This window comes from Lissotriton vulgaris, unplaced genomic scaffold, assembly GCF_964263255.1.
Source record: "Lissotriton vulgaris unplaced genomic scaffold, aLisVul1.2 SCAFFOLD_247, whole genome shotgun sequence".
Lineage (NCBI taxonomy): Eukaryota > Metazoa > Chordata > Amphibia > Caudata > Salamandridae > Lissotriton > Lissotriton vulgaris.
The window spans coordinates 719,130-744,453 of NW_028255597.1; the positions used below are offsets into that span (position 1 = coordinate 719,130).

At 43.5% G+C, this 25,324-nt stretch overlaps 1 protein-coding gene across 2 annotated transcripts in view; it reads left to right on the forward strand.

The window, feature by feature from the left end:
- Positions 1 to 25,324, forward strand: part of DENND4C (DENN domain containing 4C) — a 1,503,495-nt gene that overhangs the window by 537,198 nt on the left and 940,973 nt on the right. For both annotated transcript variants that reach the window (XM_086951990.1, XM_086951991.1), the window contains exon 12: positions 12,242 to 12,342. In XM_086951990.1, the coding sequence (XP_086808116.1) occupies positions 12,242 to 12,342 (101 nt within the window). The remainder of the gene's footprint in view (positions 1 to 12,241; positions 12,343 to 25,324) is intronic.

Here is a 25,324-nt window from a genome sequence, read left to right on the forward strand (position 1 = left end):
CCTCAGAGCCCTGGGGTGTGCACTTTGGTATTGTAAGAGAGTATTGCGTTCCGTGGGTTTGCGGAACAGTGTGGTGTATAGTTTATTTTCTTCACATTTAATGGTCACGTCTAGGTAGTCAATTTGTTGTCTGTTATATGAGTAGGTAAATCTCAAGTCTGTTTGATTGGAGTTCAACCATGTACAGAAATTGTTTAGTGCTTCTTCCTCACCGCTCCAGATCATCAGGACATCGTCGATGTACCTGTGCCATGATTTTATTTGGTTGCGGAAGGGTTTTGTTGTGTTGAGGATGACGTTCGTTTCCATGTCGTCCACAAAAAGAATCGCAAAGTTGGGGGCAAAAATCGCCCCCATGGAAGTTCCCTTGCATTGTCTATAGTAGGTTCCTTTGAATAAGAAATAGTTCTTGGTTAGGGCTATTTCCAGAAGGTTTATTATGAATTCTGTGGGGACTTGATGTGGTGCAGGACGGTTGTTTAGGTGTTTCTTTATTACATTGCTTCCTTTGGCCTGAGGGATGTTGGTATAAAGGGATTCGATGTCTAGAGTCACCAAGATTTCACTGTCTGGATGGAACGGATGTGACTCAATGAGATTGATGAGGTGTGTGGTATCTTTGACATATGTGGCAGTGTCTTGGACCAAGTCACGGATGAAAAAATCTATATATTTGCCTAGGGGTTCTACAACCGACCCGCAGCCTGAGAGTATTGGTCTTCCAGGAGGTCGTTCTGTGTCCTTGTGAATTTTAGGCAATGTGTAAAGTACTGGGGTGCGAGCGTTTTTATTATTCAGTAATAGGAATTCATTCTTACTTAAAAATCCTAGTTCGAGTGCTTCTTGTGTGACAGAGAGAATTGTTTCACTTATATTCCTTATGGGATTGCCTCTTAATTGCTCATAATGGTCTTTGTTGTTGATCTGGCGCATGATTTCATTTTCATCAGAGATGCGGTCTTGGATGGCTATCCCGCCACCCTTGTCGCATGGTTTTATGACAATGTCATTGTTTTGTTTTAATGCTAGAAGGCTGTTTTTCTCCTCTTTGCTAATGTTGTAGGGTGTGAATCTGTATTAATTTTTTATTTTACCCAGATCACGTAACACCAGGTGTTCGAAAGTGAGCACTTCTGGTGGCATGGTTCCACTGGAAGGATTGAATGTGGAAGGGGGGCGTAGGCCTGTGGTGTCAGTCTTATTTGGTCCTTCACGGTTTTTGAAGAAAGTCTGTAGACGTACTTTTCTAAAAAATTGCATGATCTCAGCTTGGATGTTGAACCAGTTTGGTTTCTCAGCAATGACAAACGATAGACCTCTGCTAAGAAGTGCTACATCTGTTGAATTCAGTTGATGTTGGGATAGATTGAATATTGGTATTGTCTCCTGGTCATTATTAGTTATAGGTTCAGGGTCTAGTATTGGTAACCCCATTGGTAATATCTGTTCCTGGTTTGACGTTCTCCTGGGAAGAAGTTGTACCTGGGTCTGGACCGTGTCTTCCCTCTCCCTCTCCCCCGAGGAGGGTCTGTATTCCTCGGTTGGCCTCTCCCTAAAAAATGGGGATTGTTACCAGTGGAAGTATTAGGGCCTTCTGATCCCTCTGAGCCCTCTGATTCTGCTGAGGATTCTGAGAATGTTACAGGTGCTCTGTTTCTGAACCGACCCCACGATCCAGTTGGGGCTCTTTGTTGGTCAGGGGGACCTGCAGTGAAATAGTCCTCCCTAAGGTATGGGTAGGTTTTTTCTTTATTATATTGGTTAATGTCTTTAGAGACTTTTGTGGTTTTTTTATGGTGCTCAAAACTCTCGAAGTCCTTTATGGTGCGGTCTATTTTCTCTAATGCTGATTTTGCATCAGCTAAGCTATCTAAGTCTTGGATTGCTTGTTCTAAAGCTGCGATCTCTTCTAGTTCTTTTTTGCTATGTTCAAATGTGGTGTCTATACCCAACACCATCCAGTGGCGTGAGCACGTTGTAGCGATGTGGGAGAAGCCACCATTAAAAAACCACAAAAGTCTCTAAAGACATTAACCAATATAATAAAGAAAAAACCTACCCATACCTTAGGGAGGACTATTTCACTGCAGGTCCCCCTGACCAACAAAGAGCCCCAACTGGATCGTGGGGTCGGTTCAGAAACAGAGCACCTGTAACATTCTCAGAATCCTCAGCAGAATCAGAGGGCTCAGAGGGATCAGAAGGCCCTAATACTTCCACTGGTAACAATCCCCATTTTTTAGGGAGAGGCCAACCGAGGAATACAGACCCTCCTCGGGGGAGAGGGAGAGGGAAGACACGGTCCAGACCCAGGTACAACTTCCCCCCAGGAGAACGTCAAACCAGGAACAGATATTACCAATGGGGTTACCAATACTAGACCCTGAACCTATAACTAATAATGACCAGGAGACAATACCAATATTCAATCTATCCCAACATCAACTGAATTCAACAGATGTAGCACTTCTTAGCAGAGGTCTATCGTTTGTCATTGCTGAGAAACCAAACTGGTTCAACATCCAAGCTGAGATCATGCAATTTTTTAGAAAAGTACGTCTACAGACTTTCTTCAAAAACCGTGAAGGACCAAATAAGACTGACACCACAGGCCTACGCCCCCCTTCCACATTCAATCCTTCCAGTGGAACCATGCCACCAGAAGTGCTCACTTTCGAACGCCTGGTGTTACGTGATCTGGGTAAAATAAAAAATTAATACAGATTCACACCCTACAACATTAGCAAAGAGGAGAAAAACAGCCTTCTAGCATTAAAACAAAACAATGACATTGTCATAAAACCATGCGACAAGGGTGGCGGGATAGCCATCCAAGACCGCATCTCTTATGAAAATGAAATCATGCGCCAGATCAACAACAAAGACCATTATGAGCAATTAAGAGGCAATCCCATAAGGAATATAAGTGAAACAATTCTCTCTGTCACACAAGAAGCACTCGAACTAGGATTTTTAAGTAAGAATGAATTCCTATTCCTGAATAATAAAAACGCTCGCACCCCAGTACTTTACACATTGCCTAAAATTCACAAGGACACAGAACGACCTCCTGGAAGACCAATACTCTCAGGCTGCGGGTCGGTTGTAGAACCCCTAGGCAAATATATAGATTTTTTCATCCGTGACTTGGTCCAAGACACTGCCACATATGTCAAAGATACCACACACCTCATCAATCTCATTGAGTCACATCCGTTCCATCCAGACAGTGAAATCTTGGTGACTCTAGACATCGAATCCCTTTATACCAACATCCCTCAGGCCAAAGGAATCAATGTAATAAAGAAACACCTAAACAACCGTCCTGCACCACATCAAGTCCCCACAGAATTCATAATAAACCTTCTGGAAATAGCCCTAACCAAGAACTATTTCTTATTCAAAGACACCTACTATAGACAATGCAAGGGAACTTCCATGGGGGCGATTTTTGCCCCCAACTTTGCGATTCTTTTTGTGGACGACATGGAAACTAACGTCTTCCTCAACACAACAAATCCCTTCCGCAACCAAATAAAATCATGGCACAGGTACATCGACGATGTCCTGATGATCTGGAGCGGTGATGAAGAAGCACTAAACAATTTCTGTACATGGTTGAACTCCAATCAAACAGACTTGAGATTTACCTACTCATATAACAGACACCAAATTGACTACCTAGACGTGACCATTAAATGTGAAGAAAATAAACTATACACCACACTGTTCCGCAAACCCACGGAACGCAATACTCTCTTACAATACCAAAGTGCACACCCCAGGGCTCTGAGGGATGGATTAACCTACGGTCAATTTCTGAGAATTAGAAGAAATTGCAAATACAAAAATGATTTCTTTACCGAAGCAGAAGTTCTCTGCAAAAACCTAACTGCCAGAGGCTATCCGCGTAAACTGGTAAGAAGGGCCATGAAAAGGGCCTGGTACACACACAGAGAATACTAGCTTGAACCCCGCCCCAAAAAAACTCTATCCAAGATCACCTGTGTTACCACTTTCAATACAGCTAGCAACAAACTAACAAAAATGATTAAAAAACATTGGAATGTACTAGACCCTCTAGAACTAAACACCGGGCTCCCCTTATTTTCATTCAAGAGAGGCCGTAACTTGAAGGACCATCTTGTGAGAGCTGCAAGCCGCCCAACCAACCATAATACAATTGAAACAAGACTGAATATGCCACGTGTTTTAGGGCATTTTAAATGTAATAAGTGCATGGCATGCGAATTCACCACGAACACCAAAATATTCGAGTATGGGAGTTGTAAACACACTCTAAACTTTTTCACAAATTGTAATTCAAAAAATGTTATTTATTGTATTGAGTTCCCGTGCAAATTGCTCTACATCGGACAGACGACTCAACAGATAAAGACAAGGATATCCCAACACAGAAGCAGGATCCGATGTAAAGTGACCACGGCACCGCTGGTTGAACACTTCCTCGAACTAGGTCACACTGAAAATGACCTGAAGTGGCAAGTAATAGACAAACTAGTGCCAAATGCCAGAGGTGGCAATCAACAGACAATTCTAAATCGACTGGAATGTAAATGGATTTTCTACTGTAAAACCATTGAGAATGGACTCAACTCACTTGACGAATGGAATATGTGCATTTGAACTACACCGAAAGTTTTTTGACTGAATACCTATTGAGTCATGTGCCTTTTTGATAAACATTCAACACTAGAGTGCAATCTAACTTTCAAGAAAAACAGTACGTTATTGTTCTCTCAAATATACTGTCTACAATAGGGTTATCGAAAGGCAATAGTACTGTTCTCTTGAATAGGTAGCAGAAAATGGAACCTGAAAAATTTTGTACTAATTATATGTTTGTAAATTAGAAATTCTCTAGAATGTTATACCCCCTTTTTTTAATAACCACTTATTGTGCCAAAAAACCTCTGCTGTAAAAATCTCTCAGGGGCCCAGCAGGGTTCACACTTAAAACCCTCCCTGCGCGAAAAACAATCCCATCTAATCCTTAAACTGCCCCAAATTTGAAGCACTATCCTGGCCGCGCTGCAACAACTCGCCGCGCATGTGCCATTTAGCCACGCTAATCCTCCGCCGCGAGACCAGCAGGAACTCTCCGCGATGCGCCGTCCCTGCCACGCCACAGTGGCTGCGCGCGCATAACAACACGCTACTAATGGCGGCTCCAGCTCTCAGTATGCTGTGAGCAACGGTTGGTGAGAGACTCGGACCCCCTACCTGCCTCGCGAAAACGCCAGAATTAACGTAAGTGCAACCCGTAGAACGAGGCTCCCTCAAAGAACTGTATAACTTCAATGTATATTTTTATCGCCTCACTAAATACGTGACCTTATAGTTCTAGGCGCCCATAACTGAAACTTTCATAGCGACGAACGCGCTCAAGCAGACCCCCTACCTGCTCCAAAAATCGCCGGAAACAACGTAAGTGTACCCCGTGGAACGAGGCTACCTTAGAGCACCGCATTACTTAAAATGTACAATCTTACCGCCTTACCAAATACGTATCTTTACAGTTCTAGGCGCCCATAATTGAAATTTTTCACAGCGAGGAACGCGCACAAGCAGATTCCCTCGCTCTGTCTAAATCATTCAAGTAAGTTTTTCTGCCCCATCCCGCTGCCATATTAAAGTAGAATTACTTACTAGCAAGATACAGGCTCTAACCATTAATTTTCATGTTTTTTTAAAACAGTCCAAGTAGGACCCTCGTCTAATTTAAAGTGACCGAGCGCTACCTGGATCATCTAATTGAGAGACCCTTTTTGATTAACTATTATGTAAGTTCTTTCACTCTTTAATAATGCAGCCCTAATTAATTTCGTTAAAAAATGATCACCTCGTTTTTGACAAAGCAGCATGACTTGCTGACGCTGCTTCCTTATATATCCAAGTCCAAGTATAGCCTTAACTCTAAATTTGTGTTTGCAGTAAATATGAATACAGCCATAATTCTCTGTGATACTTAATACAATTTATATTATCACTAGATTCTCTCCAGAAAGCAACCTCCAATTTAGTTTCAACACCAAATATCATCCTTGCCTGAGAATGCCTTGGCAAGGTAACGAAAATAAACCAGTCATTCAATGATTGTAATGATTTTATTAAATGCATGCATCCAAATATGCGTCTATGTACAGCCCCAACACCCCCTTGGCTATATATACGCTGCACTCCTAGGTGAGGAAATTATGCCCCTTTCACCTCTGATAATTCGTTTCAATGCGCATGTGATGAAACACAAACATGTGCATGTTATTTCACCAATCCAGGGGAGCACAATAAATGCAAAATAAATATGTAGGTTAAAAATGTGTAACTAAAATACCAACTCTTACAGTTTCAGGAAGCTCATCAGTCCTGATGATGATCTAAAGCTATATAGATCGAAACGCCGTCGACATACCCAAGGATTTTTTACTCTTTCTATTGTATATAATTATTGTTTTTTAACCTTGTTGTTGTTGTGTGACAGTTCGTTCACTTTGATCACTTTTGTCACGTCCTGCACAGTACTATTCACCTGAGCACCTGAAATACAGTATAAATATTTATGTATACTCTATAAAAAAGAAAAGATCAAAATAAATAATTTTTCTACCTATACCTACAGTCTTTGCTCCCCAGCGTTTATTAAATACTCGCTACTCAGACCTTTTTCTCCAGGACCTAATCGGGCCAAAAACTGAACCATTGTGACTTAAAAAGCATCATTCCACCCCAGGTTCTACTAAGTGGGGTTCCCTTGTTTATTAAAAACAGCGAATGCAGTGGCACACCAACGGAGGGCTGAAGACTTAGGAAGATAAAGGGGCAGTCGTCGACCTGCTCCTTTGAGAAGGACTGATGGCCACTTCATCATGATTGGGCCTAGCTGGTAAGCCACCATCCAATCAAGCCTGGGGGAGATCTGGACATCACCAGCTCTGGGATCCCTCCAGGCTCAAGATCACTTCCCCTATGTGCAACAACACCCTAAGGGCCGGGCTGAAAGCAAGAACCCCAGCAATGGCGAGATCTGTAATCTATAGTTTTCCAACCCTAATCTCTTCATCTTTTCTTAAAATGTAACCTTGACTGAATTTGCAATTTGTAGATATGTAACTCTAAATGCTAGTATCTGTAGTAGACAAGTGTACTTACTACCATCTTTATCTGAATTTAGAGTTTATCTGTGTGTATCTTTTATGCAATTCATGTACTCTGAAGTCCTTATGTGATGTAACTGGTTCTTTTGTAAAGCGCTTTGACACCTTTGGGTAACATTACCGCTATATAAAAATGCATAAATAAACAGTGACCATTTAATGGTCAGGCTAGGCTCCGCCCGTCAACCTCAACCCTTAATTACACTACCAACAGTCATGAAAATTAACCAAACAATAAAACACCTTAAACATTTATAACACACTCTTTGTTTATTTCTACTAAATTATTTAAAGTTTAAATCTGTCTGTAAATACTTTTTTTCAGCTAAGAGCCATAAAAGTTTCATAATACTACAAACATTCACAATACAATCTAAAATGCTTCAAGCAGTATATATAAATATTCTCAGTAAGATAATCCTCAATATTTGAGTAAAACAATTTAAACCAGCCACTAGACATTCCATTACATCCACCCCAAGGACTTCTCTTAATATAATTAGCTAAAAACTTTGTATGATACAGTAAAAGAGAAAATAATATCCTATCTATCTATCTATCTATCTATCTATCTATCTATCTATCTATCTATCTATCTATTGTTATTTCATTCAATTCGAGGTACTTTCCCAATTATGTGTAAATTGGTTGTTACGGCATCACAGCTTTAGCCCCATTTTGCTTCTTATTAGTCCCTCTGCAAATAAATATTGGGATAGGGCAAATACTACATGTGGGGTTGGTGCTAGATGTTACTACCCTCAGCGACTCTTGGTGCTACCTAAATCCCAATGAGTTGCACAACAGTCTAATCCATTTCCTCCCTGCCCTGCAATTTGCCGGGCAGAAGAGTAGGATATGTGCTGTATTTTCCGTGGACCCTAAAGTGCGTGCAATGCAGGAACGGGCTCACTTTCCCCCTCAATTTGCTGTACAGCTTTTGGTCTGTAAGATGTTATACCTTAACTTCAGATACAGAGTTCTTGCTAAGTACGGTTGTACATCATTGAGAAATTCTTCAAAACTTGGGTTTGGTTTAATAAGGAATTGAGTTGTTAACCTTCTCGATCTTGGGTCGCAATGAAGTGCATTCAGGGTATGGAGCCAATAAGTTCTCTTTAGTAGGTCTTTGCAAGTAGATATTAGGGCATGGGGCTCTGTTCAATATGAACTGAGGCCTACCTCTGAGCCATTTCTTTACAAATCTTAACCAAGGGAAGGTGAGACGTACATCAAAAGCCAACAGTTCTCTTGCGCCTTCTCTATATGCCACTAATGCTGGTGTTGTCCACAAGCGTTTCCTATAAAGCAGTGGTCTTAATGTTGCAATTTGCTCTATGCGCCTCATGTTTAAATCATGGAACATTGGAATAAGTGGTGTATATGAGGGCATCCCCATTAGTCTCCTCGCATCTTGTTTTCCCAAGTTAAGTGTTGCCAATGCCCCATAGCTCTGGACCTGGACCTTACATTTATATAGCTCAAGGGCTGGTGTCACGGGTTCGCTTGAGGACAAACTGTAATTCTTAACGACACCCCCTGCCCCCTGGGCTAGCTGAAATGCGGAGTGATTTACCTACTGCTTCCGTGCTAATTTAGAATCGAGTAGTATACCCAAATAAGTAAAATTAGGGGCTTGTTCTATTTTCCGGTTATTCAACTTAAAATTATTTCTCAAACCCTTGTGTGGATTATGCCCATGTACTTAGTTTTACTAATGTTTATTTCTAGGCCTTTTGCATGGCAGTATCTATTAAAATCATCCATCAAGTTTTGTAAACCCTTTGAAGTCTGCGAGATCAGTATAGTTTCATCTGCGAACATCAGCGCCGGTACCAGGTTCCCGTTCAATTTAGGGGATTATTTTCAGTTTTTTGTAAATGGTTTACCACGTCATTGATATAGAGCGTGAACAGGGTGGGAGCGAGTACACATCCCTGTCTCACTCCTCGATCTATTGGGATTGGTTTTGTGAGTCCCCCATTCACGCCCCAGCGGACTCTCTTAACTTAATTATCAGTGTGAAGCCTTTTTATCTGTGCTAAAAGCTAGGGGGAGCTTCTTGTTTTTTTAATGAGTCCCACAGTAAGCATCTGGGTACGAAGTCGAAGGCTGCCCTCAAATATACAAATGCTACCTAGATGTGGCCCTCCTTCACCATGACGTATTTCCAGATGATGCATAGGAGTCTAAAGACTTGATCCACTGTGCTTGTGCATGATCTAAATCCTGCCTGGTATTGGGACATATTATTGTTAGTTTCTATCCCGTCATTGAGCCTGTTTAATAATTGTCTGACATAGATCTTATGAAGCACTTCTATCAGGCTGATTGACCTGTAATTCTCAGGTTTCTGTTTGCTAACTTTTTTGTGTATATGGACAATTAAAGCCCCTTTCCACGTTGCCGGTATTGGTGCGCCTGCTGTTATTGCATTATATGTTTAATAATTCAATTTTCAAGTAAACTGCGAGCCAATATTTGAATGCTCGAAGTCTTTGTTTGAACAACGACTGTTTCTAAAAAGAAATTTATGCTAAAAATAGGTCCAGGACCACTGTTTTTCGTACCCCTCCTTACTAGCAGGCTCGCTGTTTTTAGTAGAAGTGGGCCGGTAGTTGGAGTACAAGTTAGTAAAATGCTCGGTCCAAACTGCCTGATTCAAATAATGATCTATTCCCACTATCTTATTCTTACCCCCATATGCAATTATTTTCCAAAACTCTACTGAATTATTTGTTTTTGCTTACCTGTAGGAGGTCCAATCAATTGTTCGCCTCCCAATTCTTCCTGGCAGTAGCCAATGTTCTCCAGTGAGTAGCCCTAGCCCTCCTTATTGAGTCTGCATTTCCCTGCTTTTCAAGTAGGCTTTTCTTGGTTCCACTGCACTCTGATGTATACCAGGGATTTGTTTTTAAGCCCATCTTGGAATTGGGGTTCAGTTTCTTCCCAGTGTTTTTGTTAAGAAGGGGCTCTAACTTTGCAACTAGGAGAGCATGCATTGGTATTACAGATGTTTCACTTGTCTCTACGTGGGCACCCACTACCTCTGCAAAGGTATTATAAATACTTGTCATTAGCTCTATGTCACCTGTGACCCTGGGCCACATAATAGATCTACGGTTATTCCCTATTAGGAGCTATATATTTTGCATGCAAGTATCGGGTAGCTCATCCCTTGCTATCTGGCCTAGTACTTCCAAGCAAAGTGGCCGGTGGTCGCTGTCCTCCCTTGCTTCTATTCTAATGCTCGCTATCCTGTTCCAGCTATGCATACTATGCATAATGTAATCTATTCTCGACTGCGAGCTACCACGTTTAAATGTATTTAGAGGCTTTTTCATCCTCTTTATTAAACATCCTTCCATTACATGCCCTTAGATGGTATTCGCTGGTGAGGTGCATCATCTGTAATGCAGCATTGGGGCATGGTTTTGGTGACCCAGCCTCTAGTTGAGGCAACCCCATAGCCATATCATCTTCCTCTGTTAAACTTTCTAGGCTGTTTAGTGGCTCATAGGCACAATTAAAGTCTCCACATACAATCACAGTATCACCAGGGTCTACATGGTCTCCAGGGAGCTGCCTGGCAAATCAATAATCTCAGAATTGAGGTTTTGCCTGATTGCTCTATTGTGTAAATATTAAATAGGTAGTAAATCTGGTGAGTCTATAACATGACCATTGGATCGCATTCCCAGTGTTATTTTAATCCATATTGCAAGGCCCCCTGATGATCTTCCACTCTGCGATGGTGTTCCTATAGTATGTTTTATATCCCAGCTTGAATGGGGGTATTAGTAACCATGTATCCTGGAAAAGATAGATATATTATTTGTCTATGTAGCTGTGCCAGTCAGGATCCTCAAGTTTTTGTTTTACACTGGCAACGTCCCAGGAGACAATAGCTATGGGTGTTTGTCTTTTTGTATGCGCTTTGTATGTTTGGATATTCTAATCTGTGCGGCAAGGCACACCCTCCGACCCGTTAAGGTTACTAACAGCACTTCTTGCGCCTACTTCTGGCAGGGGGCTGTCCACAATGGGGTTAGACACCTCCTGTTGGGACATGTCACTAAGGCTAGTGTCTCCATGACAAAAAGGGGAAGAGTATGGTCTGGTTAGCCAGTAAACATTCTCCAAGAGCCAGTTATTAAGTTCTAAGGTGAACCCACTAAGTCTTCCATCCGATGGTAGAAACGGGGTGGGCGTGTGGGGAATAGAATGCCTAAATTGAATAGAATAAGAGTCATGCTTATTCTGCTGAACAATTACAAGACTTGGACTATTAAAATAAACAGATTCATACCTAAGTCACATGTAGCAAATGCAAAATTCAGTATTAGTATATACTAATGTTGTAAGCACAGAAGTTTGTATTAGGATTAAAATGCATTGGCAAACTAAATACAAATATAAAACAATTCCTTTGTCACTCAGTAATGTTTCAGTAAAACCATTTCTACATAAAGCATGAATAACAAACCAGTGCTGTTGATATTGTCTGCTTTTTGCCTAGAACTATTTTAAATGGAATCTTCAGCTGTAATCTTGGTTAGCCAATACCTCTTTCCCTGAGACTCTTTAATAAATTGTTTCTCTAAAGATTGTTTTAAACATAAAATTATTCATACCAGTTCCTGTTTAGCAGTAGCAGGTATTTGTTATTGCTTTTCGCACAGGCTTTCTGCATCTTCTTGTTTTAGTTAAACTACTTTACTTAGTTTATGTGTAGGTGCAGAATGTTAGTCTTGTGGAAACGGAATATATTTGTATAGTCCATTGCACAAGTTAATATTTACGCACATCAGCAGTTTTGTACCTGAGAAAGAAGGAAATAGTGGCCACCCTGTGCCACTTATAGAGTGGGTTATTAAAGCAATTGTCCTGTACCAAATACCAATGCGGGATAAAGTTCTGCTAGCGCCAAATCCATGGCTGATTCTGGTTTGCACAATCAATAAAAAGTTATTTTTTATGGTTTCTACTTAAGGTCCTCAATTTCAACGCCTGATAAAAAACGGTTCTCTGAAAATATCTGATTTATCATTTTCTTGTTCATGCAGATCGGATGAAAAGAAAAGCATTAACTGGAAACTCCTACCTAAGAAGCCATGCAAGAATTTACTGGGTGCCTTAAGAAAAGTATATCCCAAATTATCAGCAGGTAACAGGCTGTCTTTTGTGCTTAAGTAGTGAGAGGGTAGGGTGGGGCAGTGATTTGTCTTTCCTTTCCTTCTCTCTTTTTTAGTCTGCCTCCCCAGTGAACGCTTTGACCTATTTCTCCTCTCTCATATATGTCAACTGTTGTCTCCTATGGCAACATCTTCTTGCAAAGTCCGAACCTTACGAATATCTGCCTGTGCCAGGCTAGATGTGCAAACAATTTCTCATGCAAATGGTCTCCTGTGCCGTCAGGTGCCACCAGGCAAATCCAATCGCAGCTCCGACCATCCAGGAAGTGCTGACAATGCCCTGTGTATGAGGCCACCTGACATGCTGGTCTTAGTTGTGTTTTTTTTCTTACCTTACTGACCTTGGCCAAAGCTCTTTGATGTAAAATCAAATTCCTCAGTATTTTAAATGCTACGCCCTAAGCTGATTAAGTCAAATGTTGCCTTCTAAGACTGCAGGGTTCAAGCCCTGTCAATATTGCAGGAAGGTTTCCCTTTGGATCCCCATGACATATGCATATGCGTTCTGACCCATGATTAAGATTCTTCGTTTTGCTACTCCTATATCTTCATGCATCTGAAATCCATTAGAGAGCAGGAAGGCAAGTTATTTATGACTTAGTACATTAGGAGACCCCAAACATTCCCCCTTTCCTTTCTCGGGTAAGTCTCCTGACAGGAAGCAATCTTCCTAATTTTTCTGTACAACAAAAACATCAGAAACCCTATTGAGGACATGTTCTCTTCCTCAAGGCAAAATGGCCCAACACTAAGGATTATGTAGAGTCTGCGGCACTGTTCCCCAACATTTATTTTCTTCCTGGGAGCTGATCTTGATACTTAAAGCTTAGACTAGAGTTTCTGACTCCATCAGACTTCTGAGGCCTTTCAACTGCACATATTGGATCTATTCAGGCTGCCCCTCCTCCTCCTCCTCCTATGTGCTTTCTGACTTCCAAGGGTGGCAACAGACCCTTGGGGCTAAACGTTACAGAGGCTCTGTCCTGATGCATCCAGATCTCACTTATACATAAGTTCAGCCTTGGTGCAGCTTCCATCGTATTCAAGGCCCCATTCCAGATGGCTTCATTGCTTTCCAGCAAAGTCCTTAATTTTTGAAGCCATTCTTCGAGAGAAAAGACTATAGTTTCCTTTAAGAGCCAACTGTTTCCTTACCCTCTTCCCTAGCCCAGTGGCTTGCACATTAAAACTCCTCTTCAACTCCTAATCAGAAGCACTGGATATTTTGGACATGCCATTCGATCGAGTCACCTTGTTTGGAAAGCATGATGTTGAATCTTTACAGAAAATTAAAACTTATACAGTGAAATCTCTGGAAAACCTCCAATATCACAATTCAAGATTCATGCTTTTTCATGGCTCAAGAACATCTCAAACGCTTAGAGGAGGTTTCTATCAGTAGGAGGGCAAACTCTTCCATATCATCCTGGATTCAATCAGAGCTTTACTCCCAACAGAATGAACAGACAAAACTATGCCAGGTTTTCTTAACGAATAGGAGCGTCTCACTGGTGTCTTCCCAGGACAGGCAAAGACTTAATTTCTCCCAGCTGCACCTCTAATATACTAACATGAATCAGTGGGGGGTGAATTTCCCTGTTTGCCCTTGCATGAGAGTCCATAATAACGGACCATTTGGTGAGGCAGATTGTTCATTCAGTCCCTAGCTCATTGCACCATCAGGATTCAAGCAAGCCGGGCCGAAGACGGCTGAAATGCCAGAAACCGGTCCCCGGTAGCTTGTTTCCTTCCCAGTATAAGAATTGGCTTGGTAGTTTGGTCTGCCCTGTTCCCATGATGCACTGGGCCAGGGTCAGACTAATTTGCATATAGCCAAGTTCTGAGCTGGGATGGTGCAGTGAGCTAAAAAACGGTGATGGATCAAGCCCTGATCTTTGGACTGGGTAAGAGTGGTCTGCTTAATTCAGACACTCTGTTCATCACCACCCCCTTTTCTGATCCAGATTGTTCATTCAGGGCATACCTTGGAGTTTCTTCAGAAGCCTACAGTCTGTCCACTCAGGAAGGATCATAGTCTTCATATAATGGAGCTGTGACAAGAAACGCTCCTGCTCCTCTCAAAGGAGCAATGGAAGCAGTAGATACATATGTTCACATCCCAATGTTGTGGGGCGTAAGAGGGTCCACTCTAAGTCTGTTTTAGTTTCATGTTTTAGCTTGACATAGTTTTCTAATGGTGACAATTTACATGCTTTGCGCTTACATGATAATGTAATGAGAAAATGTTATACATACTGTTAATTTCTTAGCAAGTATTGTTATCATGTTATTCGTGCAGTTTGTCTAAAGCTAGACACATAGAACACAATGCCCTCGTATTTGGTTGTCCGGCTGGACAAAGTTTTATGGTTCCAGACTAACCATCGCATCAGCTCTGCACCTTTGACACAGTGCCATTTGAATAGTCCTTTTATTATATAAACGACCTCTGCATTACATTTGGCAGTGGAGCACTTCTGCTGGGATTGTCCTGCAACGCGACAATGATGCAGTCCTACTGATTCTGGCCTCTATCCAGCAAAGGACGATTGCCTGTTCTGCACAGTGGATTCCCTGATTCATCACACTCCGGTATTGGGGTGGGGGGCGGTTATGTTGTCCTCTGTAATTCGTATCCATGAAGATAATTATGCACAAGTTCACATGGGAAGTCGGGGAGAATTGACAGAACCGTTTCCAATCCTCAAGAGGGTTCGCCAAGGCTGTGTCTTGGCATCAACTTTATTCTCTGTACCTCAAAGATATAATCCTCTTTTCTTCCCGTCTCCCCTCCTACACCCCACTCTGGCTGGTACAAAAGTACTTATTCTGTTTGCCGACAATACTTTATAAATCCCGAAGACGCCAAGTGGTTTGCAGCGAGTGTTAACACCTTTGTAGAATTTTGTAATACCTGTGGCCTTCAGATGAGCTCCGCAAAGACTAAGTTTATGACCCTCAACAAACACAAGTCACGCAGGGGCAAATTAGAGCTAAGCGGTACATTGCTATTAAGGGTAGATGTATTTACTTACTCTGTGACTCTATTGTCAACTGTCTCATGGAAACCGCAGCTGGACCTAGCGTCATTCAGACACCATCATTTTGCTGGTACTTTTATTAAAGAGCATGCTCTTCCTACTGCAAACATCTCGCCCTGGCATTACAAATCTGCGAGTCAGTGGGTTCTTCTATGTATAGCTCTGTGCTGTGGGGTTTTACTAATACATTTTTCCTCACAAGTTCTGAAAATAGTTTTCTGCGTAGTCTAGCTAGTCTTTCTGCCATTACCCCATTAGAATCATTAATGTTAGACACGGGCAGGAATCTAATAGCTGATTCAGCAAGGCTTTTTCCCTGCTGTTTTGGAGAAGGCTGTGGACTCAACCGGAAGTAGCCAACAAATAGACTTACTTTGCTTTCATGAGAACCAGGGGCTAAAGCAAGCCCCAAATGAACAATACTGCTTTATCTTAGCTGTAGCCTTTGGCCATTGGATGCCTAATCCCACTGCTAAGTTTCCAATCCCACTGACTTTCTCACATAGGGATTTTTGCTTTTGTGTTTTCTGCACTTAACACGTTATGAAATTACTCATGAATTTGAAGCTTCCCTGCGTTATGTATGTCTTAAGAAATCCCATTCTTGTATGCTGCGATGCTGTGGTTTTCATACTGTAATTTATTTTCATTTGTCTGTTCTTTCATTGTATATACCTGTACTTTTATTTATGTTTTAAATTGCTTTTATGACTGAAATGTTTAATAAATCTTAAAAATTGGATTGGAAAACTGTCCCAAGGGATCACACAGAGGGTACTCCCACTATGCTCTCTATAATATAGGTAGTTTAAGGTAGGAGTATAATTTTATAATCACATAGTAATGTTCTGTTGGTTGAACTGTTACTTTTTCACTATCTTGGCAATGCTGGTTACAATGCTTTGTTTCTTCGGCCTAATCATTGCAGTACACTCTTTCTATACAAGAATATGATTGTTCCAACAAATGGTTGAAAAGCCAATTTGTATATTTCTTGTGTACCTTGGGCATGCAAAAGTAAACAACGAAAGGGTAAATCTGTTTCTACATTTTCCTTAGGGTGTGAAGGAGTGGTCCTGTTCGAGGCTTCTGATACCAATTTTGTACCCTGGTATGGTTAGGGGTTCAGGTGGGGCACTGCTAGCTAGGAACCAGGCCAATATTTTCTGATATGTGCGAACTCCGTGCCAATATTCTGAAGATTATGTTGTTCAGATACCCAGTCCTGCTCAATTTGTAGGAACCGCATAACACTAGTACATTTAAAGCACACAAAATGCTTTTACTTTCAAGTGGCAGGCCAGCATTATCAATTCAAGATGCTTCCCTTTGATCTTAAGTCAGCACCACAGATTTTCACCAAACGCCTAGCCCCTGTTGTTGCTTACATCATATATCCTGGTCACCAAGTATCCCTACTTGGACGACTGGCTGGTCAAAGCCCTGTCAAAAGAAAAAGCACCAATTTGATGATTGCCTGCGTCAACCTTTCACAAAATAGTTTTGACATGGAATGTCGACAGTAATCCTCAGAACCTCAAACAATACTACAATTCTTGGTTGTGATACTGGACACACTGCTGGGGAAATGATTTCCCCTCTGCAGAGAGAGAGAGATGATGAAAGCTCCTTTACATTGCAAGAACCACCTCTGCCAAACACGTTTTCATAGTGAATGCAAGTCTCTACTGGGTCTGAGGGGCCAGGAAACAAGAACTGGATATGCAATGGCAACAAATTCAAGGCTCATGGGATGACATAGTCCTAGTCCCAAGGCATCTGTAGCAAGCACTGGTACAATGCAGATCCCTACTAATCTTAACGCAGGGCTTTCCTTCTATCCTATATCGGGCAGAGTGATATGTGCAACAGATGCCTCCATGGTAGACTGGGGAGCTTGCTTTAAAAAACTATTGACCAGATGATTATGATCAGATGAGCAAAAGAAGCTCCACATAAACATCCTGGAGCTCCAGGCTGTAAGGCTGGGTCTCCATGCATTTCTACCAAGGCCAACATGTCAAGCGGTTCTTATCAGAATAACTAACACTACATCTATGTTTAACATAGTGAAACAAGGAGGGACGTGATCCTGGACTTTATCAGAAGAGTCACAGTAACTGTGGGAATGGAAACACAATATAAGAAAGCCAATAAGGGAATCATTCCTTATCCTACTTGAAAACATTATTTGGAAAACTTAATATTATTTTTCTTAGGACCGTATCTGTTAATGTAAAGAAGTAAGCAACAGAGTGAGAAAAAGACTACTTTGACAAATGTTTTTTACTCCTAAACAAAGAAAATAAAAAGTAGTTAGTCACAAATAAAATAAGTAGGGGAGTAAATTCTAGCATTCAATGCCTGAGTGACTCTTAACGGTTACGATTATTATAGTTTATAAACAGTGTCACAGGCAGTGTTGATCCACTCTTGTTATGAGGTAGATGGTCAGACAACTGATCTGTTGATGAAAAGGTTACTTGCCCCAGCATTGGAACTTTCATAGATTCCCATGCTTTTGTATCATTCCCCGTTGTCGGAATGGAAGTCTCTGTAACAAAAATAACATAGCAGTAGGTACAAAAGAGAAAGAAAAAGGCCTATGCCTCATTCCCTTCTTTAGCATATCCGCCTCTTTTTGTAAAAGAGAGCAAACTAAGCATCAGCCAATCAGAAGAGCCTCACCCCATAGAACCCCTCCTGAAGGAACCTCAGAGCCTCAGATTTTCTACCACACGTTGTGCTTAGGGAGTCTCTTTTGAGCTCTGTTCAATCTCTACTCTTCAGGTTATTTCTTCAGGTTTTCTCTTCAGAATTGTTGGCTGTCCCCTCCAGGATGTCTGATAGGGAAAAGAAGAAGGCCCTTTTCAAGCCATGTTCCACCTGTGGCAAGAAAAGGTTATTTGTTGAGGACAGGCATAAAGATTGTATATACTGCCTTTACCCGGATAATAAGGCTGAGGACTGCAAGATCTGCCGCACCTTTTCTACCAAGACCCTCCGGGACCGTGAGGGTTGGCTCCTCACCTGACTTCAGAAGCTGAAGTCCAGAAAAGACAGTCTCCAGCGACAGTGAGGAGTCTTCAGCCTCATCTTCAAGAAGGTCAGTCAAAAGGGATAGGGTTTCCCCGTCACCTTCTGTGGAGCGCCCAGTTAAGGCTTTAAAAAAGACCCCCAGAGAGTCTGAGAGCCAGGGTCCGGTCGAATCTCCTCACCATGGTATAAAGGAGAGGAAGGGACCATCTACTGGGATGAAGACTGCTCCAGCCTTCAAAAAGCCATCTTCTCAGTCTTCTGAGAAGTCTGACAGGAGTTCCAAGTCGTCGACGACGCAGCAGAAGGCTCGTCGACGGTATGGTCGACGTCGACGGTGGTGACCGCAACGTCGACGAGTGCTTTGGCGACGACAACACTTACGGCGGCGCAAGGAGTGTCGATGCCCATCTCGTCGACGACAGTTTGTTCGTCGACGGTGTCTATTTCGACGACGACGAAGAGAGCAGGTTTACCTGTAACAGCTCCATCGTCGACAGGATCGTCTACGATACTGTCGGCGACGGAAAAAATTACTATTTCTATGATAAGAATTACTCCGTACATGACGTCTCCAAGGAGGGTTACCCCCTTGCCTCCTGCTTTGTTGTTAGAGGAGGATGATGAGGATTCAGATTATGAGGTTCAGGAATCGTTTGGGTATGCACACAGTCCATCATAACTGCTGATGAAATGTCAGGAGACTGATTCGGAAGGAGAGTATCTGCAGGAATGTGCATATCAACATTCTTCTCTGCCACAGGAGTTCACGAGACAAGAGATGGTATCTGTTCCAACTTCTCTCTTGCAAGATCTCCATAACATTTTGCAGGATTACAAATCAAGGTGTTCTCAGCCTGCTGCTATTCCGGCTACTCAAGCCTTGCCTGTCCCTACGACCCCGGTGATGATCTCTCCAGAGTGGCCGACTCAGGTGGTGTCTCTGCCGCAAACACCGGCTCCACAAGTACCTTCAATGAAACTAGACATTCAGGATGATTCCTCGGATGATGATCAGAACCTGGAGGGCAGGCCTAATCAGGGCTTAGAATGGGACGAGTACGTAATTCCGGACCCGGCGTCACCATGTCCAGACCCTGTGGACTCCTCTCCGGTGGATATCGGGGGGTTCCATAAGTTGATGGAGAGGGAATCTAGCAGGTTCAAGCTACCAATGCCGTCTGTTGCCAATGAGTGTTTCCTATATGACTTTAAGGAACCATATAAGAAGGTGACTAGATCCATCCCTATTGTACAACATGTATGGCAGGAAGGCCTTAAGGCTATTAAGAACCCGGCTACGGTGGTCACTGTCCTACCGCGCCTGGAAAAGAAATATAAGGCGCCCGAGGATGGTCCAGCGTCTTTGACAGGGCACCCAAACCAGACTCTGTGATTTCGCAGGCGGCACAGAGGAAGTCCCGCAACCCGTCGGCTCCTTTGACTACTCCCCCCTGATAAGGAAGGCAGGAGACTAGATAATGCTGGGAAAAGATTCTCTTCAATGGCTAGTCTTCTGGTGCGGGCAGCAAATGCTTTGGCGATACTGGGCAGGTATGATCGCCAGTTATGGTGTGACATTTCGCCTTTTTTCGATTAACTGCCCCAGGAAGCTAAAGGTGAGGCGAGGAAAATTTTATAGGAAGGGTAAGCAACATCGATGGAGATAATTGATTGTGCCATGGACATCACCACAACAGCTTTTCGATCACTAGCTGGGGCAGCGGTTATTCGTCGCCAGGGATGGCTCAGGGTGACTTGGTTCAGGCCGGAGATCCAGAATAAAATCTTGGACCTACCTTTCGATGGAGAGGCGTTGTTTGGAAAGCATATAGATGACACTCTCCAAGATATTAAGAAGGATACAGAGACGGCTAGGTCTCTGGGTACACTTCAATACTGAAAGGCTCCGTTTAAAGGTGCCAGAGGCAAAAGTACCACTTAAGGAGGCTCATACCAGCAGCAGAGGTACTCATCATATGGTTCAGGGTCTCAACTATGCCGCCAGCCTTATCATCCGAAACAAGGTCAAACCTCTAATTTCTCTAGATCAAATACTAGAGGGAAACAGAATCGCCAAGGACGTGATGCGGCGTCTTGGCTCTTCCGGCTGTGCCCACCTCCACAAGATCATCGGTAGGAGGCAGGGTATCTCAATACCTTCAGAACTGGTACAAGATAAAATCAGACTGTTGGGTGCTAAACCTCATTCGAAAGGGCCATACTTTGGAATTCACCCAATTCCCACCATCCAAGCCCCCTGCTGCCATTCGGTCAAAACACCTGCAGCTCGAGGTTCATCAGATGCTCCTGAAGGGAGCTGTGGAGCTGGTCCCCTCATCTCAGAGAGGGGAGGGTTTCTATTCCAGATTCTTCCTGGTAAAGACGAAGCTGGAGAAATGTCACCCTATTTTAGATAAATAACAAGAGAAGTGGGGGAGGGTCTAGGGGGCAATGTTTAGAGACCAGTTGTACTCCATACCCCTAAATACAAAACCTAACTAACTGAAGGAAGAACAACGGTCTGAGGAGTGTGACAGAAGGTACCTATGTTGGAGCACATACAGTTCACCAGTTATACATAACTTGTCCCATCCCAGGCTAGAGTAAGGTTTCCATCAGCCCACCCATTTGGCGGAGCTTCGTCATTTGGAAAACCAAGAGAGAAGGGTCACATGTAGCCAAGATAGTACACGGGCTACATGTACAAAGGTACTGGACCTCTTACTCTCTGGATGACTCAGCCTCTAGGTTTATCCAAGGTGTAGGGACCGGTGGAGTGCAGTGCAGTGCAGTGCAGTGCAAGTGATAAGTGTAAGTGTGATAAAAATGACTAGAAGGACAAAAAATATGTTTATTAGGGATTGTCCTAATGCCATGTAATAAAAACCGCCTGATAGTTTTGGAAAAATTTATTACTATCATTTGGCTAGGGGTGAGGTCAACCTGTTTCAGCCGAGAGGGTTACTAACCCGGATTTCTTCAGGACCTAAGATGTTGTGTGCTACTGCAAATATATAAATTTATATCAAAACAAACAATAGTATATTTGTACGAAGAAAAAATGGATCAGTGGTTGTTAACCACCCTACCAGACATATATCTCATATGTGTGTGGTTCCAAAGTTATTTCTTCATCCCTGTGAAAAAAAGAAACATTTATCAAGGATAATGCTACTCAATTAGAGGAAGTGAACAGTAAACAGCGCTCGAAAACAGGAAGGTTCAATCTGTCACATAGTCGTGCAACCATTGTACGCGACCAGTCCCTTTAGCCATAAATTGCTACGGGTGGGAATTATAGTTAAAATAGAAGAAAAAGTACTCACCCAGCTTTTTGTGGGGGTAAGCCTCACCTTGCCCGGCATTTGCTTGGTGTATGAGGCCCCGCTCTAGTGGAACAAGAAAAATCATGGGGGAACAGCAAGTGATTACATAATCTTACTTATATACCCCTGAAAAAACTCACTAAAAACCTCTATCTTATATGCCCACGTGCCGTATTATTCCAAAAAACGGACCCAACTGGCCCCCACTGAAGGTGTTGCTTACAATCTGACCATAACTCATAGGCCAGACTCTGTGGTTACAACCAAGAGTAGGCTAAAACAAGCATTTACAATGCAATGGTTTCGCCTTTGGAAAAGTTAGAGTTATTGGCATTGCTCATGACATTTTTTTTTTTTTTTTAACTTATAAATAAATGGCATTGTTATTTACATTGCCAACAGCTCTCACAGCCCACACAGCCCACACAGCCCACACAGCTCTCTCAGCCCACACAGCTCTCTCAGCCCACACAGCCCTCACAGCCCTCACAGCCCACACAGCCCTCACAGCCCACACAGCCCACACAGCCCACACAGCCCACACAGCCCACACAGGCCACACAGCCCACACAGCCCACACAGGCCACACAGCCCTCACAGCCCACACAGCCCACACAGCTCTCACAGCCCACACAGCTCTCACAGCCCACACAGCTCTCACAGCCCACACAGCCCACACAGCCCTCACAGCCCACACAGCTCTCACAGCCCACACAGCCCACACAGCTCTCACAGCCCACACAGCTCTCACAGCCCACACAGCCCACACAGCCCACACAGCTCTCACAGCCCACACAGCTCTCACAGCCCACACAGCTCTCACAGCTCTCACAGCCCACACAGCTCTCACAGCCTACACAGCTCTCACAGCCTACACAGCTCTCACAGCCTACACAGCTCTCACAGCCCACACAGCTCTCACAGCCCACACAGCTCTCACAGCCCACACAGCCCACACAGCTCTCACAGCTCTCACAGCCCACACAGCTCTCACAGCCCACACAGCTCTCACAGCCCACACAGCTCTCACAGCCCACACAGCTCTCACAGCCCACACAGCTCTCACAGCCCACACAGCTCTCACAGCCCACACAGCTCTCACAGCCCACACAGCTCTCACATCCCACACAGCTCTCACAGCTCTCACAGCCCACACAGCCCACACAGCCCACACAGCCCACACAGCCCACACAGCCCACACAGCCCACACAGCCCACACAGCCCACACAGCCCACACAGCCCACACAGCCCACACAGCCCACACAGCTCACACAGCCCTCACAGCCCACACAGCCCTCACAGCCCACACAGCCCACACAGCCCACACAGCCCACACAGCTCTCACAGCTCTCACAGCTCTCACAGCCCACAGCCATCCGCCCACACAGCTGTCACAGCACAGCAGTTGCTCTCAGTGCAAGTGTGCACTGAAGCAGGTACTGTAGTAGAATTGGCCTATACCATGTACTGCACTGTGACATGTGTTTTGGAGATGTGTCGTGCTCGTGGGTGGTGGTCCACAGTGGATGCCCCTGCCATTGGGTGGGTGACGGTTGCCTCCACAAAGAAGCATCCCGGGAGCCACAGACAGACCGAGACCCTCTAAACATCTCCTATTATTCTTAATGCTGAAAAACAATGTCTCCTGGTGATTCGGGCACCATTATCCTTCACGCAAACCAGATCGTCCTGGAGGAACCTGGTATTAAAAGTTTCACTTGAAGTGAAGGCTTGCCCGGGGTGACCATTCACATGAGAATCTACTTCTCATGTGAATGGTCACCCCGGGCAAGCCTTCACTTATGTTGGTCATCTACTGCAAATGGTTGATGGCACAATATGCAAGGGTAAAAAAACAGACTGGTGTCACATAATATCCTGCATCATTTGAGCTGTCTCGAGTAGCTTATGTGAGCTGTCTCTGCACTGTGCAAATACTGCATCAGGCACTCTTCCAGTGTTACACATAGGTTCTGCTTATTTATTCTACCAGGATTTTTCACTTTAGACTCCCATGTTTTGGACCTAACTATAGGTGAGCCTCGCTGTAATTGTAAAGAGATTGTGTACCTGCCAGTTTCTGGCTTTCAAGATAAAGCCAGTACAGAACAGCTTGGATAAGGAGCACTGGACAGGTCACGTGAATACAGGTGCACACAAGTATGAACATATGTGCGGGCTGCGCATGCGAGACTACCATTGTGCACAGCCAAGTACTTGTGCACAGGCAACATGGCACAAAAGGGACTGTGCAAAGATAGGTGCTGTCCTGGGGTGGGCATTCATTCATATGTAGGTTTACTGGAAAATTAGTAGTGCTTTCACTGTAGCAGGTGCTTTGAATTGCAGTTCTCACTTAAGTATACACAGTCCAAAAAAGTTTAAAACTGCAGGAGACAAATGCATGCCAAATTTGAACATGCAGGTCTCCATAGAATACATACATCTATAGGGATGTCAGAAATGGTTATATTTCCCTGGCTCAGCTCAACATCAAGTTACAGTCCTTTATTTCCTCGTTCTTGGCCAAATTATTTGTTCCCAAGCAGAGGGAACAAAGCATCCCCACAAAAAAAAGGAGTAATTATCAGTGATTTACCTAGTTCCTGGGAGAGGTAAGGAGCGTCAGGGAAATATGTATCTTATAAACAGCTGTCACACTGTACCAGGCCCACTGAACTAAGGAGGAAGCCTAGACATATACAACCAACACAGGAGGGAGAGCGGGGGGGGGGGCTCCCCTTTAAACTTTTGGTGGGAAGCAATGGGCCTGTAATGTCGGCAATGTGTGAAGTTGTGCAGCACAACATTGTTTTAATAATTAGCAAAGAAGCTCACTCCCTGAATCAAACTTCGGTCCCAGGGGCCCCATACCAGGGACCTGATGCAAGATTGTCGCAGGGATCCTATTCCCCGGGACAACAAAGGAGGCAGCAGCAGATGGCATGGAGTTGACTGGGGCCAGAGACCCCATCCCCCAGGCTCTATTGTTAAGTAGGATGTGCATTCCCATCTGGCTGCAGCGGGAGTACATGAAGTGGGGAACTGGGGGGGTATACTGCAGTTGTGTGTGGTAGCTTGTCACTTGATGCCAGCTCCTGCACACTGGACTGCAGTGGGCTTCGGTGGCCTTGAAACCACCCTGTGACTCCCAGTGGCCCTATGTTCTGTGGGAAGTGTGTAGTTTGTTTACAAGCTAATTAAATGTTAGCGGGGGAAAACGACATCCTACATGTTTTCGTTTCACTCCTCCTGTACCCCAACATGATTGTCAAGCAGTACTTTACAAAATCCTTTAACTTTACAGAGACAGGAAAACAACGCCTAATCTACAGAATGAAATGAAGAGCCAATTTAAGTTATAAACTGACAAATGACCTATGTTCTTGAACGCACAAGTGTGACAATACAAACAAGATCTAAATTCACCTTTCTGAATAAAAAGAATGCATGTTCTTGACCTGATAAAATAGGACTTGCCATTATTAGTCTATTTTTCGAGACCTGAATGGGGTACTTTGTTACCCGTAATAAGAATTAGTGACATA